This window comes from Aulonocara stuartgranti (assembly GCF_965226115.1).
Source record: "Aulonocara stuartgranti genome assembly, chromosome: 12".
Lineage (NCBI taxonomy): Eukaryota > Metazoa > Chordata > Actinopteri > Cichliformes > Cichlidae > Aulonocara > Aulonocara stuartgranti.
The window spans coordinates 28,746,947-28,763,096 of NC_138948.1; the positions used below are offsets into that span (position 1 = coordinate 28,746,947).

At 38.9% G+C, this 16,150-nt stretch overlaps 1 protein-coding gene and 1 long non-coding RNA gene across 2 annotated transcripts in view; one reads left to right on the plus strand and one right to left on the minus strand.

The window, feature by feature from the left end:
* Window positions 1-16,150, plus strand: part of LOC309719252 (voltage-dependent N-type calcium channel subunit alpha-1B-like) — a 327,817-nt gene that overhangs the window by 104,820 nt on the left and 206,847 nt on the right. The window contains exons 9-11 of the mRNA XM_082555244.1: window positions 10,367-10,482; window positions 10,669-10,755; window positions 13,946-14,038. Coding sequence (XP_082411370.1) covers window positions 10,367-10,482; window positions 10,669-10,755; window positions 13,946-14,038 — 296 coding nt within the window. The remainder of the gene's footprint in view (window positions 1-10,366; window positions 10,483-10,668; window positions 10,756-13,945; window positions 14,039-16,150) is intronic.
* The window catches only part of LOC309719255, a 74,803-nt gene that overhangs the window by 50,247 nt on the left and 8,406 nt on the right, over window positions 1-16,150 (minus strand). The gene's annotated exons all lie outside the window — the stretch shown is intronic.

Consider the following 16,150-nt stretch of genomic DNA (forward strand, 5'->3'; position numbering starts at 1 on the left):
TGCTCATCCCAGATGAATGTGCCTGATCCCATCTGCCGGTGGATCACTGACTTCCTGACGGACAGGAAGCAGCATGTGAGGCTGGGAAAGAATGTCTCGGACTCTCGGACCATCAGCACCGGCTCCCCTCCGGGAGAAAGAACACAGCGTTCTTTCTCCTCTGCTCTTCTCCCTGTACACCAACTGCTGCACCTCCACCCACCAGTCTGTCAAGCTAATCAAGTTTGCAGATGACACCACCGTTATTGGGCTCATCTCGGACGGGGATGAGTCTGCCTACAGGAGGGAGGTTGAACGTCTGGTGTCCTGGTGCAGCCACAACAACCTGGTGCTGAATGCCCAGAAGACAGTGGAGATTACTGTGGACTTCAGGAAGCACACAGCCCCACTCCCCCCCCATCATCCTGACTGACACCCCCATCACCTCTGTGGACTCATTCCGCTTCCTGGGTACCACCATCACTCAGGACCTGAAGTGGGAGTCCACCATCACCTCCGTCATCAAGAAAGCCCAGCAGAGGATGTACTTCCTGAGGCAGCTGAAGAAATTCAACCTGCCAACACGGACGATGATGCAATTCTACACCGCAATCATCGAGTCCATCCTCACCTCCTCCATCACCGTGTGGTACGCTGGAGCCACTATCAGGGACAAACAGAGACTGCAGCGTGTTGTGCGCTCTGCTGAGAAGGTGATTGGCTGTAGACTCCCATCTCTGCAGGACCTGTACACCTCCAGGACACTGCGGCGTGCAGCTCGGATCTCAGCTGACCCTTCTCACCCTGGATACAGTCTGTTTGACCTGCTCCCCTCAGGCAGGAGGCTCCGGTCCATTTGCACCAGAACCTCTCGCCATAAGAACAGTTTCTTCCCCTCTGCTGTTGGACACATGAACAATAAACGTACGACTGTCCCCGCCACTAACTCATGACCCTACGCTGTGTTCACTGCATCATTCCATGTTTTGGCACTGATCACCACCTGCACTCATGTATATATCTTTCTACGTAGCACTTTTAATTCTTATTCTCATGTATATATCTCATGTATATCTCATGCATATATCTTTCTACGTAGCACTTTTAATTCTTATTCTTACTTTTATTTTTTCATGTCTATTTAAGCGCAATTTATGACAGCATGTTTGCACTGAAGCACCGCAGCAATTTCCTAATGTTGTAAACCTGCTCAACATTTGGCAATAAAACCCATTCTGATTCTGATTCTAAAGCAATCACTCCCAAGTTTATTGTTATGGCACTTTCAACTGATTTTACCCAACAACAGCCAGGAACGTCCAGAAATCACTTCCAATCAGTTGTGAAATAGACATTTTCCTGTATCCCCTGGTATCACGTCAAGTGTGGCAGACAACTCTTGAGTGATGCACTTTCAAGGTACTCACTTATGTATAATGTCATACAATACTAATTTTAGTCATCAGCAGTGTTGGTCAAGTTACTTGAAAAAAGTAATCAGTAACTAATTACTGATTACTTCTCCAAAAAAAGTAATCCCGTTACTTTACTGATTACTTATTTTCAAAAATAATTAATTACTTAGTTACATAGTTACTTTTTAAAAACACGATTTACAACCTGAATAGGTGATAAAGCGATAGATCTTTCAGCCCAGTTCTACTTTTTCTGCATACTCGATCATACAAAATGTAATCAAATGGAAAAGTCCCTTTTTAAAACTTGCTTTATTCGTTTAATCTTTTAACTTTATGCATCAAGCAAAAATGTGATTATATGCAACATTCTCTGACTGGAAGAAATTTGTTTAATATTTAAACCTATTTTCTGCACATTCCAGCACATAAAATGTTTTTTTTTGTGTGTGTTTACACTCACTCTTTCAAATAGATGCAAGTAAAACACAGCAGAAAATAAATAAAGTCAAAGACTAGCGGTCCTGTTGCTCTAGAATAGAATAGAATAGAATAGCCTTTATTGTCATTGTACAGAGTACAACGAAATTGGAGTGCCACTCCCTTGGTGCAAGTTTCAATAATAAATATAAATGTAAAATATAAAAAGTACAAAAAAACAATCGTAAGTACTCAAACAATAGTATGTACAATATATACAGGATAGCAGCATTAATATAATGACAGTATGAATAGCAGCATAATATAATGACAGTGACGGTATGGAATAGTTTCAATTGTTTTTGTGCTTATTTACTACGGTGATTTTCACCAGTAAAGCAGGAGTAGGGTAGGCGGAGGTTTACCCTGGTGCAGGTGTGCCGCAGTGGTCAGTGGAAGAATCCGTGAGTTTCTCTGTGAATTTCCCATTATGTCTTAGCGCACTCGGTGCTTGCTTGGAAGTTTAGGGGTATATTTTCGCTGTAAAAAGAAGTTTTCTTCCCACGCACAATGGACACTAATGTTTTTTTGTCACTTTTTATGGAATCAAACTCAAAATAAGGTCAGTACTTCTACACTTTAAACGCTGCATATATTATCACATTGTTGATCTGCACACAGCTGTTATTACGAACGTCGCACTTGCTTACGTCACTGTCATGAGACATTCTCGCAAAAAAATCACAGGCCCTTTCTCAATTCTCAAGTACGCGAGTACGTACTCGCGTTCTCGGCGAGAACGCACGGGAGTACGGACTTGCCTAGAACGCGAGTATGGACTCATGTACTTGATGATGTCACAGGCAATGTTCCCTCTAATTTTTCACGTGTCTGAGCGAAACACACAAACTCCCTGAGCGGTCCCTTGGACCACTGTGAGCGAGAGCAGACGTGTGCACTGTGGTCATGCCAGCATCGAATCCATCCAAGTTACATGGTTTATTAAAATAATCAAATTACAGCATTTACATTTATGTTAGAATACTTTTAATTAACTGCTTTGGCCCACTTACAATGAAAATTAAAAAAAAAAAAAATCTAGTCCTGTGTAGTATGTTAACACCATTGGAAGTAAAAAATAACTTGAACTCCAATTTCGAAAACACAACTTACTACTTTTTTTTTCTTTTTTTTTCTTTTTTATAAAGCTCTGACTTGTATTATGAGTCTGTGGTCTGGGAGAGAGTCTGTGAATCTGTCTGCAAAATATAGTATATAATGACCAATGCTGGGCAGTTAATTATATAGTTACTTCTTCAAAAAAGTAACTCAGTTTGGCAAACAACAAAGTTTTTTACAGCTATTTTTTTTTAACGCAGGCAAGGCGTTTTTAAATAAACATTTCAAACTATTTAGAGAACAATCAGCTGTTCTGCATCAAATTTGATGCCACACAAATTATTTGTGCCACTCCAAAAATAATTTCTGTCCACTATGAGATAAAGGAGAACAACAGCCTGATACCTGCAGGCCTGACAACAGGAGATGTATCACTGCTGTAACACCTGTAACATTCAGCAGTCGCCTCATTGTTCTGACACACACAAAAAAAACTATTGACTACACTACACACTAACTACACAATATTTGCGCTAAACGTCTCAAATCTCTCACATCTCAAAACACCACCTCACTCCTAAAACTTCCCCCCGTTTCTTAACAACTAGATGCCACATTGCCATATCATTTTTTGATTGGTCGACATGGTACTTTTTTGGACCAATAGGAAAGGGAGAGGGGGGTGGAGTTTGTTTTTGCTCACAGGCTTTGAAGCCTTTTTTCTTATAAAACGCCGTTTTTACCGTTTCTTCCCGCAGTAAATATAAACAACGACAGTATTCAGGAAGGAAACCAAACATTGCAGATATTTTTATCATAACTCTGGTTTTACGTGGCCTATAAACACAATTTAAAAACTGGTATAAAGTCCACACTTTTTCCGTCAGTTGTTCTGTCTATCCTGCTCACATCTCCAATGGTTGTACACGTTGTCATTAACGTGGCTTCAGTCCACATCAGCCACGCCGCTTTGCTAGCTAAAACACCGGTGTCGACACGTAAGGACGCTGTCATAGCCTGTCAATGCCGTTGATTCGCTGCGTATATACGCATCGGCTAAACTATGGGATAAGGTGGCATCGTTCTAATCCCATACGGGAGCAGCCAGTCACTTACTGACTAACATTACAAAACAGAATTGTTAAAGTTTTAATTTTAATTTCAATTCAGGTTAGATTTTTTTTTTGTGCGCAATGCAGATTTTCTGTGCGCAGAGACCGTGCCAGCAATGCGGAATTGCGCACGTGCGCAGCTTAGAGGGAACATTGGTCACAGGTCCGGAGTTTTTACTGCGGTCCCCTCTTAATTTAACTGTGAGTAATATGTAATGAAGCTTAACTTTAATCACAGCCAAACCGGTTTACTCAGGAACAAATAAAACACTGAAATAAACCAAACATTAACATTTAGAAGTGATCTAAGTGACTTATATATCATGTTTAACCTCAGTAGTGAAATCTCTATTAATAAAAATAGTGTACATGTACATACATGTACATACCTTAATAAAAACAAGCAGGTGAGATGTTAGAACGCTTTTATTTTTGTTTTAGTGGACACTCAATACAATAGACAGCTACTGGGGTTTGGGGTTTGTTTAACCTGAGTGGCGAAAGACCGCGGGGGGGTTGAAAACGATGTGCCGGGAGTCCAGCTGTAATAATCCTCCACCTCGCTGTCTGCTGTGGAGCTGGCGGGTCACAGACGTCTGCGAAAACGTCGGAGCGCGTTTCGAAATATATGATATCTCGATAAATCGAGCAGATATTTGAAGTTTACACAGCTACATTCTCGCTTGAAAATAACTAATAATTTTGTGACCCAGAAGGAGTAATATTTAAAAGTTTTTAGCCCCGCTCGTCCGCCATTGCCGCGTTTGAGTTTTGGACAAAATGCATTCTGGGATATTAAGCTGTACCAAATCCCCACAAGTCAACACCGATGCATGCTCGATAAAACGGGCGGAGCGAGAACACATCCGGGACTTTTTCGCGTTCTCGACTTGATGCGTACTTCGAATTTCAACAGTACTTGGTCTCCGACTGATGCCGTATCACGAGTACACGAGAACGCAAGTATGCATAAGTACGCATATTGAGAAAGGCCCACGGTTTTAGTAACGCAGTAACGCAGCATTCCTATAGGAAAGTAATGGTAATCTAATTACCGTTTTTGCAATAGTAATCCCCTACTTTACTTGTTACTTGAAAAAAGTAATCGGATTACAGTAACGCGTTACTGCCCATCTCTGGTCATCAGTAATGTAATTGCTAAATATGTTGTTACATATAATAATAGCCAGCATGCCAGCAGTTAGCCTAGTGAATGTAACAAAGATAGATGACATATATCTGGCATTGGTTGCTTAATTTGGTTGAATCAAACATGTTTATATGTGTAAATCCTGTAATAACAAGTGCCTTATAATGCCTATTAAAAGCATACCTGGTAATACATGATTCACAATAATATGTTTTTTTGCAACATGTAACATATAAATGTGTTTTAATTTAAAAGCAGTTTTGGCCATCTGCAGGACAGACATTCCCATTTTTGTCATCCAAGAATTTGAATTATTTTATGTTTACATGATTTGATTAAAACTACATCATAAATCATGACATTTTTCCTCATGCTGATGCACTTAATTGTTATATTGTCATTTGGCATCATTGGTAGGCACTTATGAGTCTCATTCTGTCCTACCTGAAAGTCAGAGGATTGCTCAAAAACAGTGAAGAAAAACTAGTATGTAGAAAATAATTTATTTTGAAATATTTATACTATTCCATCAAAATATAACAATAAATTTTAAGTTGTGATTGTTGATTAATATACAATATTCAAAGACAAAAAACTAAATGAACAATTGCAGCATTCTTTGACTAAACTTAAAAATGTCAAGAATGTTGGTAAAGTTTTTTTTACACTTGCTGTTAAAGACTTATCCTTGAATATGTACCTTATATTTGCATACCAGTGGCATTTGGTGACTTAAAAAACGATGTTAAGTATATAACAATATAAATGAGAACAGTTTAAAAGTTACTATTATTTTAATTAAAATAAAAATTAATTAATTTAAATTAATGTAGCAAGAGAACTTAATTGAATAAAATTCTTCAATTAAATGTTATTTATATAGCACACAACAACAGTTGCCTCACCTCAGTGCGCTTTATAATGAAAGTGTCTACAATAATAAAGAGAAAACCCCAACAATCATTAGTAGAGCACTATGAGGAAAAAGTCTCTTTAGCAGGAAGAAACCTCCAGCAGAACCAGGCTCAGGAAGGGGCAGCCATCTGCTGCAACAAGTTGGGGATGAGTCTATGAAGACATGACAAAGACATGCTGTGGAACTCAGCCAGAGATTAATAATAACTAATAATTAAATGCAGAGAATTGTATAAACACACAGTGGTGTTTTTGTGTAGCTTAATCTGCGTAGCAATTTAATACAAAACTTATTAATAACGTTTTATTTTGTAGTGTAATCTCCACATGCTTCCAAGCACACTCTCTGTGTATTCACTGCCTAATTTATAGTTACAGCAGAAGGTAACATAGGCCCACTAGCTGTCCCCTGGCAGACTGTGCCATGCAGCCAGAGAAAAGGGTGGTTGGGTGATGGTAAGGACGAAGTATAGTCTTAAACAGAAGCCCCTGGTCCACGACAAAGCTGTTCATGTGTCTAACTGCTTTCCCCCACTCGGCAACACAGCCGCCGAGGATCAAACTCTGGTAATTAGTGATTCTGTTCTGAGACATGAGAAGCAAGAGACACCAGTAACCATAGTCAGTTGTCTTCCAGGGGCCAGAGCAGGCGACATTGAGGGAAACTGCTGGCTAAGGCTAAATGTAAATTCAATAAAATTAATCACATTGGCAGTTATGACACCCGTTTACAATTGGAGGTCACTAAAATTAATATTGAATTAATATTTGCCAAAGCAATTTTGGACTCTGCGGTTTTCTCTTGTATGTGAGGAGCATGATTTTGAATTAAATTCTGGATTTAACAGGGAACCAATGAAGGGAAGCCAATATAGGAGAAATACACTCTCTTTCTAGTCCCTGTCAGTACTCGACAAGACCGCAATGATGCATTGAGTATTTCTTCTTCAGTCACCTTTCTCACTTAATAGACCTATCTGCATTGAATCACACTTGGTTATTAATCTCTGGCTGTCTTCCACAGCATGTTTTGTATCCGTATTCCTTCTCTCTCTCCAACCAGTCATGGCAGATGGCCCTGCACCTCCCCGAGTATGGTTTTGCTGGAGTTTTCTTCCTGTTAAAAGGGAATTTCTCCTCCCCACTGTCACCAAAGTGATTGCTCATAGGGGATCATATGAGCATATGGGATTTTTTCTGTGTGTATTATTGTATGGTCTACCTTACAATATAAAGTGCATTGAGGTAACTCTTGTTGTGATTTGGCGCTGTATAAATAAAATTGAATTGAATTGAAGTCTAACTATAGTTAGACTACTTTACCAATTTGAAATTGTTGGTTAAACCTGCACTTATTCAATTTGCCTGTTATATTCAAAAGGACATAACACGAGTTCCACTGCCTATGATTAAAATTTTCATATTAATGTGGTAAATAGGTGATTAAAAGTTTCTTACATCACACATTGTCTAAGGAGCTTAGAAAGAAAAGCGTCTGGACTTCTTTAAGTTCAAGCAACCTAAAGAAGTCCAGATGCTTTTCTTTCCAAGCTCCTTAGACTACAATGACCTGGATGAATGAGAACCTTTACAGACTTACATCACACATCTTGGTCAGTGTATAACTAGGCAGTTTAAATCTATATCATCATTTACTAGTAGACTTACATAATTAACATTAATTATATATCTGAAAAACAAGATGTTTAACTTTTACTTTTAAAAATACATTTAGTGGAATACACCGTGAGTGACCTTTTAGATGCACCACTGCATGTGGCAAGTATATAAGGGAAAGAAAGGCGTTTGGCTGCTGTCAGTCTGGCGCAAAGCTTACAGGACAAATTTAAAGATAGTGACAAAGTCAGCTAGCAGTTTGTTTTTATGCAGGCAGATTTAGTTTCAGCTTGGATTTAATTTAGTTGTTCTGCCACTGTGGAAAACAAAGCAGTGGTGGATGGGAGCACTTTTCTTCACATTTAAGCTTTTTGGACCCATATCTGCAAGGGCTTAAGGGGAGGGGACATGAGGGCAACAGCACAAGCCATATGTAGCACTGGTGGTGAAATACTGGTAGTGGGCATGTAAGGCCTGTTAGCACTACTTCTTGCCTTCTTTGTATGTAGTATAGGCAGTATAGTTACCTTTAACAACAATACCAGAACAGAAGGGAAATATGGGCCAGATCAGACAGATTCTAGATTCGTAGGAGCCAAGGGTGTCTGACAAGAACGCTCTAAAAGTCCTGCCTCCACACCATTTATCCACATATTAATTAAACTTATGTTTTGTTTACATGCTTTGTATCAGTATTTATTATATTTAATTGCTTTTTATCAATATTTATTCCCATTGTGAAATGAGTATTTTAATCAAAAGTATATCAATATTTATGCTTTTAATCCCGTTTTTAACACTGGGTTACACATACATAAGCTGAGTCTCCAAAGAACAACTGTGTGTTAAATACATTTATTTTACAATTTTACAAACAGCTAATTACAACTACCTACCTACTACAACTCCACTCTTCCAGGAAAGAAAAGAAAACACTAAACTGTAGAGTGAATTAAAAAAACAGACATGGTGCAACAGTTCTCTGAACTCTGACGAAATTAAGGACGTTAGTCTGAGGAGGTGCGTTGACAGCCAATAATTGCTCTTTCAACACTTTGAGGGGCCTTCGCACATTATGTGCAAACACTAAATACTACACACTAAAATCGTGATATTCCTGCTTCGCCTTGCAATCAGCACACACCAGGAAAGGCAGACCTTCATCCCAGTCTCTCTCAGAGTCAAGGCAGTTTTATGCAACCTCTCTAGTGCACCTTGTGGTTGGGGATGCTATGGGCTAGAGAGGACATGCACACTACATAAAGATTGGATGCCTGCCTGAACACTTTTGATTGAAAATTTCCCTACGTTACCTCTTTGCTGCCTCCTGTGTGTCTCGATGAGAAGGTGTAGGTCTACCAGTGATGATAATCTTTATTGATGTTTTCTTATCAGTTATTTTGTTAAGATAAATAAAATCCACTTGCTCTAGAGCTACTTAGATTTACACACTGTCATAAATGCATTTTACAGTTCACAGACAGCAGTTTTTAGTTCCAGATGTGAGTGAAACAGTTTCGAGTCATGCTATCATCAGTGTCTTTTTGCTTTTTTCCATGACATTAAGAATTCTCTCCTTTTCCTTCTTTCTCCTTCATATGCTTCTCTTTTCTTTTAATGTGAGTATGCTGACTGTACAAATAATGAATTGACAGCCACCCTACTTGACAGGTAGCACAGTGGCCCAGAGCCCTGTACCCTGTTTCTTGTCATTAGTTTGACCTTTAGCACCCACTAAAAACATTGCTGCAAACCAAATGTACCCACTCCCCACTGGTACTCCTCACAGCAGGAGTCTGCAAGAAAGAACAAAATGCCATACCTCAAAAACTACTCAGGTGCTTCAGGAACACCACAAAGGTATTTACTTGACCTCCAGTCTCCCTAGAATCCAATAAGACCTTAGTCCAACAAACTCAAATAATCCACTGCCATTGTTGCAAATAAATCTTTTATCTTGAAACAGGACAACAGAAAACTAACATTTACTGTGTAAGAGGTTTTCCAGCTGCTTGTGGTCAAAGAATTTGGCAATAATTTCTTGCTATCATCAGTCACCAGCAGTATTTCAGTATTTAAGGACTGGCTGGAAACTTCAGTTCCGTGTAAAATTTAAAGTGGGTTTTTTAAAACCCCATCATTGTGGTATGCTACTATCATCAGCTATACTATCACAAATACAAACAAATATATTGTTCACAGTGCAGGGTATTTAATGGAACCCATTCTATCTGAAAGCACGAGTATGTCCAATGTGCATGTTATTTTTAGCTTATCTTTTTTCTGTCTTGGCCCATGAGGAGAAGATGAAGTCACTGGTTTTAAATTGCAAATATTTTCTAAAACTGGCCAAGTCAAACATCATCAGACTGTGACTTGAGATAATCTCATTTCAATTAGTAAAAGAAAGAACAGTGTGTTTTACCGTTGTGACAGATAGTATTTGGTTGTCTCAGTATAAGACCATTTTTCAGTTTAGTGTGAGGGTTAGACAGGGACTTTGCCTTACCTGCTGGAAGACCGCCGTCTGTGTACCCATCAACAGCTGAATGCTCCAGGGTCTATGTTGACTTGTCAGTTTTAATAACTTTTCTTTGTGTGTGTGTGTGTGCATGTGTGTGTATTTGTGTTTTTTTCAGGGAATTTGCGAAGGAGAGAGAGCGTGTGGAGAAGAGGCAAGAATTCTTGAAGCTTCGCCGACAACAGCAAATAGAGAGAGAGTTAACTGGGTACCTGGAGTGGATCTGCAAAGCGGGTCAGAAACACAATCATATCTTTACACTGCAGGTGTAAATTTAGTTATTTATATATATATTATTTATATATATATTTATATATATAGTTATATACTGATTTTTACCGTTGGATTTCAATAACAGCTTTGCTTTACTTGATGTTAGCACTATTATGACATAATTGTTTATCATAATTTGTGTTGCAGAAGAAGTGATGCTGGCTGAGGAAGACAAGAACGCAGAAGAGAAATCTTTGGATGGAGCATGGTACAAACGAAAACACAACAACTCTGGTGAGGATTGGTATCTTCAGAATCAGTTTTCAACATTGAAAACATTTACATTTAGAACAACATGCAACCATCATTAAGAAGTTAAATATAAAAAGTGAGCTGAAATCTAAAAATCTTTGGATGCACATTATAAGACTTACAGGTCCCATATTTTTTAGGTTTAAAAAAAAAACTATTTACGTTTATTATAGCTTTGTGTGTGGCTATGTGGCTGTGCATACATGTGCCTGTGTATGTTTACATGTGTGCTCATAGACCAGACTAGCTCTCATCTGCAACTCACCCAGGATTACAATTAACCTTTATTATGGTTATAAAGGTGGAAGGCCAATGAGATCAAAATGCAGGAGAGAGAAGGAGGCTCACTGAAGTTAGCATTGTAATATGAGTGCCCTTCATGCAGCTGTGACTCACTTTTCTGTCATTTGAATACCGTCCTGTTTTTTACTCTTCCTTTTTAAGAAATTCTCAATAGCAAACTTGAACTGTGTTATTTTACAGAACGCCAACAGCAGTAGAGCAAATTTGGGTGTTATGTCAGCAGAATGGAAAATATTTGTACAACCTAAATTCTTATGTCTTTTATGATAAATATTGCATAAACCAAACTGGAGGCCTCTGTTTTTTTTCCTCTTAAGTTTTATATGTATGGTAAGGCTGCCTCCTTGGTTTAGTTATGGTTGTTTTCCTTTTCACTTACCATATCTTCCACACTATAAGGCACACTTAAAATCCTTTAATTTTCTCAATGAAGACATTTCACCTCTCATCCGAGAGGCTTCTTCAGTTCTTCTCGGATGAGAGGTGAAACATCTTCAAGCAACTTAAAGAAGTCCAGACACTTTTCTTTCTAAGCTCCTTAGACTACAATGACCTGGATGACTGAGAACCTTCACAGACAACACAGCTTAGCATTCACTGTGTTTATGTTAGTATAATATAAACACAGTGAAGCTGGAGGAATTCAAACTTTTTTCCACTCAATAAAAGTTGAGGGTTCCTGATGGTTAGGAACAAATGCAATGGCATGGCAGGATGCTATAAACGGCCCAAACTTCAGTCAGGAATCAGGAGAACAACTGAGGTAATCCATCCACAATACGTGGTTAGTCATTAATATACTGCAACAACACAGGAATGGAGCAGCTGCCAGAGAAGTCAATATTAATGAATCAATGGTACGGAAGAGGAGGAAGAAAGAAGAATGAGTTCAGTAAAGTTTGACCTATCTGACTGTTTTGTTTCGCTTAATGCGCCTTATAATCCAGTGCACTTTATGTATGAAAACAGACCCGTGCCTTATAATCTGGTGTGCCTTATGGTCCGAATAATACGGTAAATCACTCATGGTCAAACCAGTGTTCCTCTCTGTCCTGGGTATGGACACCCTTGCAATTGGAAATATGGCAGCCTGCCTGAAGGTGCAGATACATGGTAGATTCCTGGTCTGGTGACGTACATCTTCTGTGTTAAGCCATCCACTTACCCAGAGGTTGTTTTGTTCTCCTAAGATCTAGATAATGTTTATTGTCATATAGACAGTCTGAAGCAGAAAAAGACAATGCTATTCACCAGACCCTATAACACAGGGGAAACTACACCTAGTCTGTATGGTTTTCCTAAGATACTTAAAAAGGCATAACTGTTTAAGAACTGTTAAAGGTATACTGTCAGTTCTGTCACCCCAAAATTCTCCAAGGTTCTGGATTTGGTCCTCAACCCAGAGGGCTCCAAAACACCACATTCCTGAACACAGGAATGGAGAATGTGGGAGACACCATTATGGAGGCATATGAAACAATTGCCTCTTAGGATGTTATGTCTCTTTTCACTTTGCCTTCCAGTTGCTGATGCAGTGCACATAGTCTCTAAGACATTACAGGATTGTGAAGGGTGCGCTTCACAACAGGAACACCCTCAACACCAACCAAATATGTCTGCTCTTGGAACTAAGTTTTATTTCACATGCAAGGGACAGACAGAGAGAAACATGGATCCACCATCAGCTTCCCAATTTCACCTGGCTAACTTAACAGTAAAAGTACTGTAAATGAACTAATGGCTCTGTAGTTCTCTATTTTCTCCATATTCATTAGTTCAGTTATAGTACTGTGAAAAAGTCTTGAGCCACACCTCAGTTCTTTATATACTGCTTCAAAAGACGCTCTTGTGGTCTAGAGGAATAGTTCTCCTTGCTAAAGCTCCTTTATACTTTTTTTCTTTGGACATTGGCTTCTTTCACTCAGTCCAGTCCTTGAACCTAATCTTTTTCAGACTTTCAAAAATTGTAAATTTTAATATTGTTGCTGATAGTTTTATATATAAATCCAATCAGTACTGAAAATCATTGTCAATGCCTGAAAAGTCAAGCATCAGAAAAAGAGTTAAGATTTGCTATTGATAAACATCATTCATAACTAAATGTGGTTATCCCAGCTGGGCATTTGTCAAAGTCGGGAACATGCATAAAGAATGATCCAGGCAATCTAGGACAGAAGGACCATTGCTCCTAAAGTAAACACTATTGGTAAGTTTTTATTTGTGAGGAGTATTGGAGCAGGTCAGACACATTTTTTTCAAAATAGAGTATTCTTTGGGCTTTCAACCCTCTATGCCAAAATTGGTCCACCCCAAGGATTAGCTCCACTGGTATACACAACTGCCAAGAGAATTGGTGTGAATTATACCATGGAGAAACAAAAAAAAAAAAAAATTGGCTAAGCAGATGGCACAGCACAGAAGAGCAACACTTATGGTGCCTATTTACACCTACAGGCAAGTTGCCATTTGTTTAGTGATCAGTGCAATATACTGGATAGGGAGGAAGTAGGCCCATTACAGGACTATATATAAGGACTATATAGAAATTATTTTTTGTGCAAACCCTTTTGCATTTAATATTATTATGGCTTGTGCTGGATGAAACACTTTTCCCATTGAAAATGCCGTCTCCAGACAAACAGAATCAACTTTGATTTCCTCCTTTGGATTATTGAGTTCTGTCAAGGCACAATAGCTGAAAAACTGAATATTGCGTGGCATGTGGCAGAGTGAGGAAACCCCCCAAAACAAAACAAAACCAGAAGACTATTAATATATTATTAATAATATAATATTAAAGTATATGAGCTGCTTTCTGACTTAGTTCATATTCCTTTTTTATTTTTGTGTTTCCTTGATGTATTTGCAGTGCTAAAACGGACCAGGAAGAGTAAGAATGATCTCATCAATGCAGAGGAAGGGGAGGACCACTTTACTGACATCTCATCTGTTGGTGAGGACAGTGCCTTAGATTTGTGATGGTTCTGTATGTTAAACACACAGCATATCAATTGTCCCCACTGCAAACATTTACATCTGTTAATTGTAACATTAAAACCACTGACAGGTTATGTGATTAATTTGGATTATTTGTTAAACTGCAATATCGTGCTGGAAGACCTTGGGTCTTTATATGGCTGTTGCTTTGAAATGTTGGACTTTGTAGGACTTGGTCCCCTCCATAATTGTACCAGCAGGGACATGTTTAGCCACATGGTGTCCTTAAACTGCTTGCTCTCTGGCTGGTGTCCAAAAATGAAGTGGGCTTCATAGATAATTGGGAAATATCCTTGGAAACACTGGACTTTTTTGGGAGAAATTGTGTCCATCACACTTTACATGGAGCAGCTCTCACTTCTAGAATTCTAGACGAATTTATCAAACACCCCAAAATGTGACTGTCCAAAGTTTGAGTTTACATTTTACATGCATCTCTGAAGTTTTGCTCCTCCCCACTCCTCCAATATCTCATTCCCATAGAGACTGATACTTTTCTTATACTATCAAAAGCCAAATCAAAGAATAGCAAAAATCAATTTAAGTTTACAAATATGATACCTTCATATTTATCTCTTTATCTTTCAATATAAAGTTAATTCACACAGCTGTTGTTTTGAAATGACACTACAGCTTTGTGAATAAAATAGAATCGAATTGAACTGAACAGTCTGTAATCGTTTCAGACAGTTTTGCTGTCATGTTCAGGAAACCCTTTTGCTGTAGGCAGCAGTGCCTTCCAGCAGCAGGACAATACTCCCCATCACACAGCACAAACTGCATAGGAATGTTCTGAGGGAACAAAAAAGAGTCAGTGCCTTACTTAGTTGGCCTCCACACTTCCCAGATGATCTCAGGGATGCACCACAACAAGCCTAATTTCGAGACCCACTGAACCCACAAGATTAATATATCAGACACTAAAGGAGATAACAATAGACCCTTTCCTTAATAAGTCAGAGATGCTTTGGTAATAAAAAGGGTATCAACCCAAAATTAATTTTAATATTGTTGCTGATAGTTTTATCTATAAACCCAATCAGTACTGAAAATCATTGTCAAGACCTGCAAAATCAAGCATCAGTCAAGCTTGCTTACTGTCTTAAATCAATACTATGTAATGGATACTTGAAAAGGAGTTAAGATTTGCTATTGACAAACATCATTCGGTAGATGGTGTTATTTTAATTCTGTTAAGCTGATTGCAGAAAAACAGAAAGTGAAATAAGAAAATCATAAGTAGAGGATGAAAAAGATTATACTGTTTATCAGGGCTTTCTGTGTCTTTAAAGGCTCTTAAATCTCCATCCATCCATCCATCCATTCACTTCCGCTTATCCGTTTTTAGGGTTGCAGGGTCTGGAGTCTATCCCAGCTGTCATAGGGCGAGAGGTGGGGTACACCCTGGACAGGTCGCCAGTCACAGGGATACACAGGGACAGACAACCATTCGCACCTATGGGCAATTTAGATTTTTCAATTAACCTATTCCCACAAAGTGCATGTCTTTGGACTGTGGGAGGAAGCCGGAGTACCCGGGGATAACGCAAACATGGGGAGAACATGCAAACTCCACACAGAAAGACCCCGGCCTGATGGTGGAATTGAACTCAGGACCTTCTTGCTGTGAGGCAACAGGGCTAACCGTGCTGCCCGGGTCTTAAATCGGGTCTTAAATCTATTACAGGTCTTAAATGCTTTAACTCAAGTCACTGCAGTATCTGGTGCTGCTGTTTTAGCTTAATTTGCACATGTAGATTATGCACTTTGACTGCTTAAAGACTGTGTTTGGTCCGGGGCGGAAAACATACATAAAGGTGTTAAGAAGCGGACCCAAACACAGGTCTCTTCAGAGAGAAAACAGTGAATTTACTGTATCTACAGTGAAAAACAATAGGGAAAACATATACAAGTCCTGGAACTGGACTTGTATATACACCCCAAGGTGGTGATCTTCAAAATCCCCACACAGTGCTCGCGTCCGTGAACATTGGAATGGCATATATCCAAACTCATATCCAATCTGTGACTCTGCTCCTGTTTCCTAGTAAAGATAAACACAATAAGTCAGCTAGGC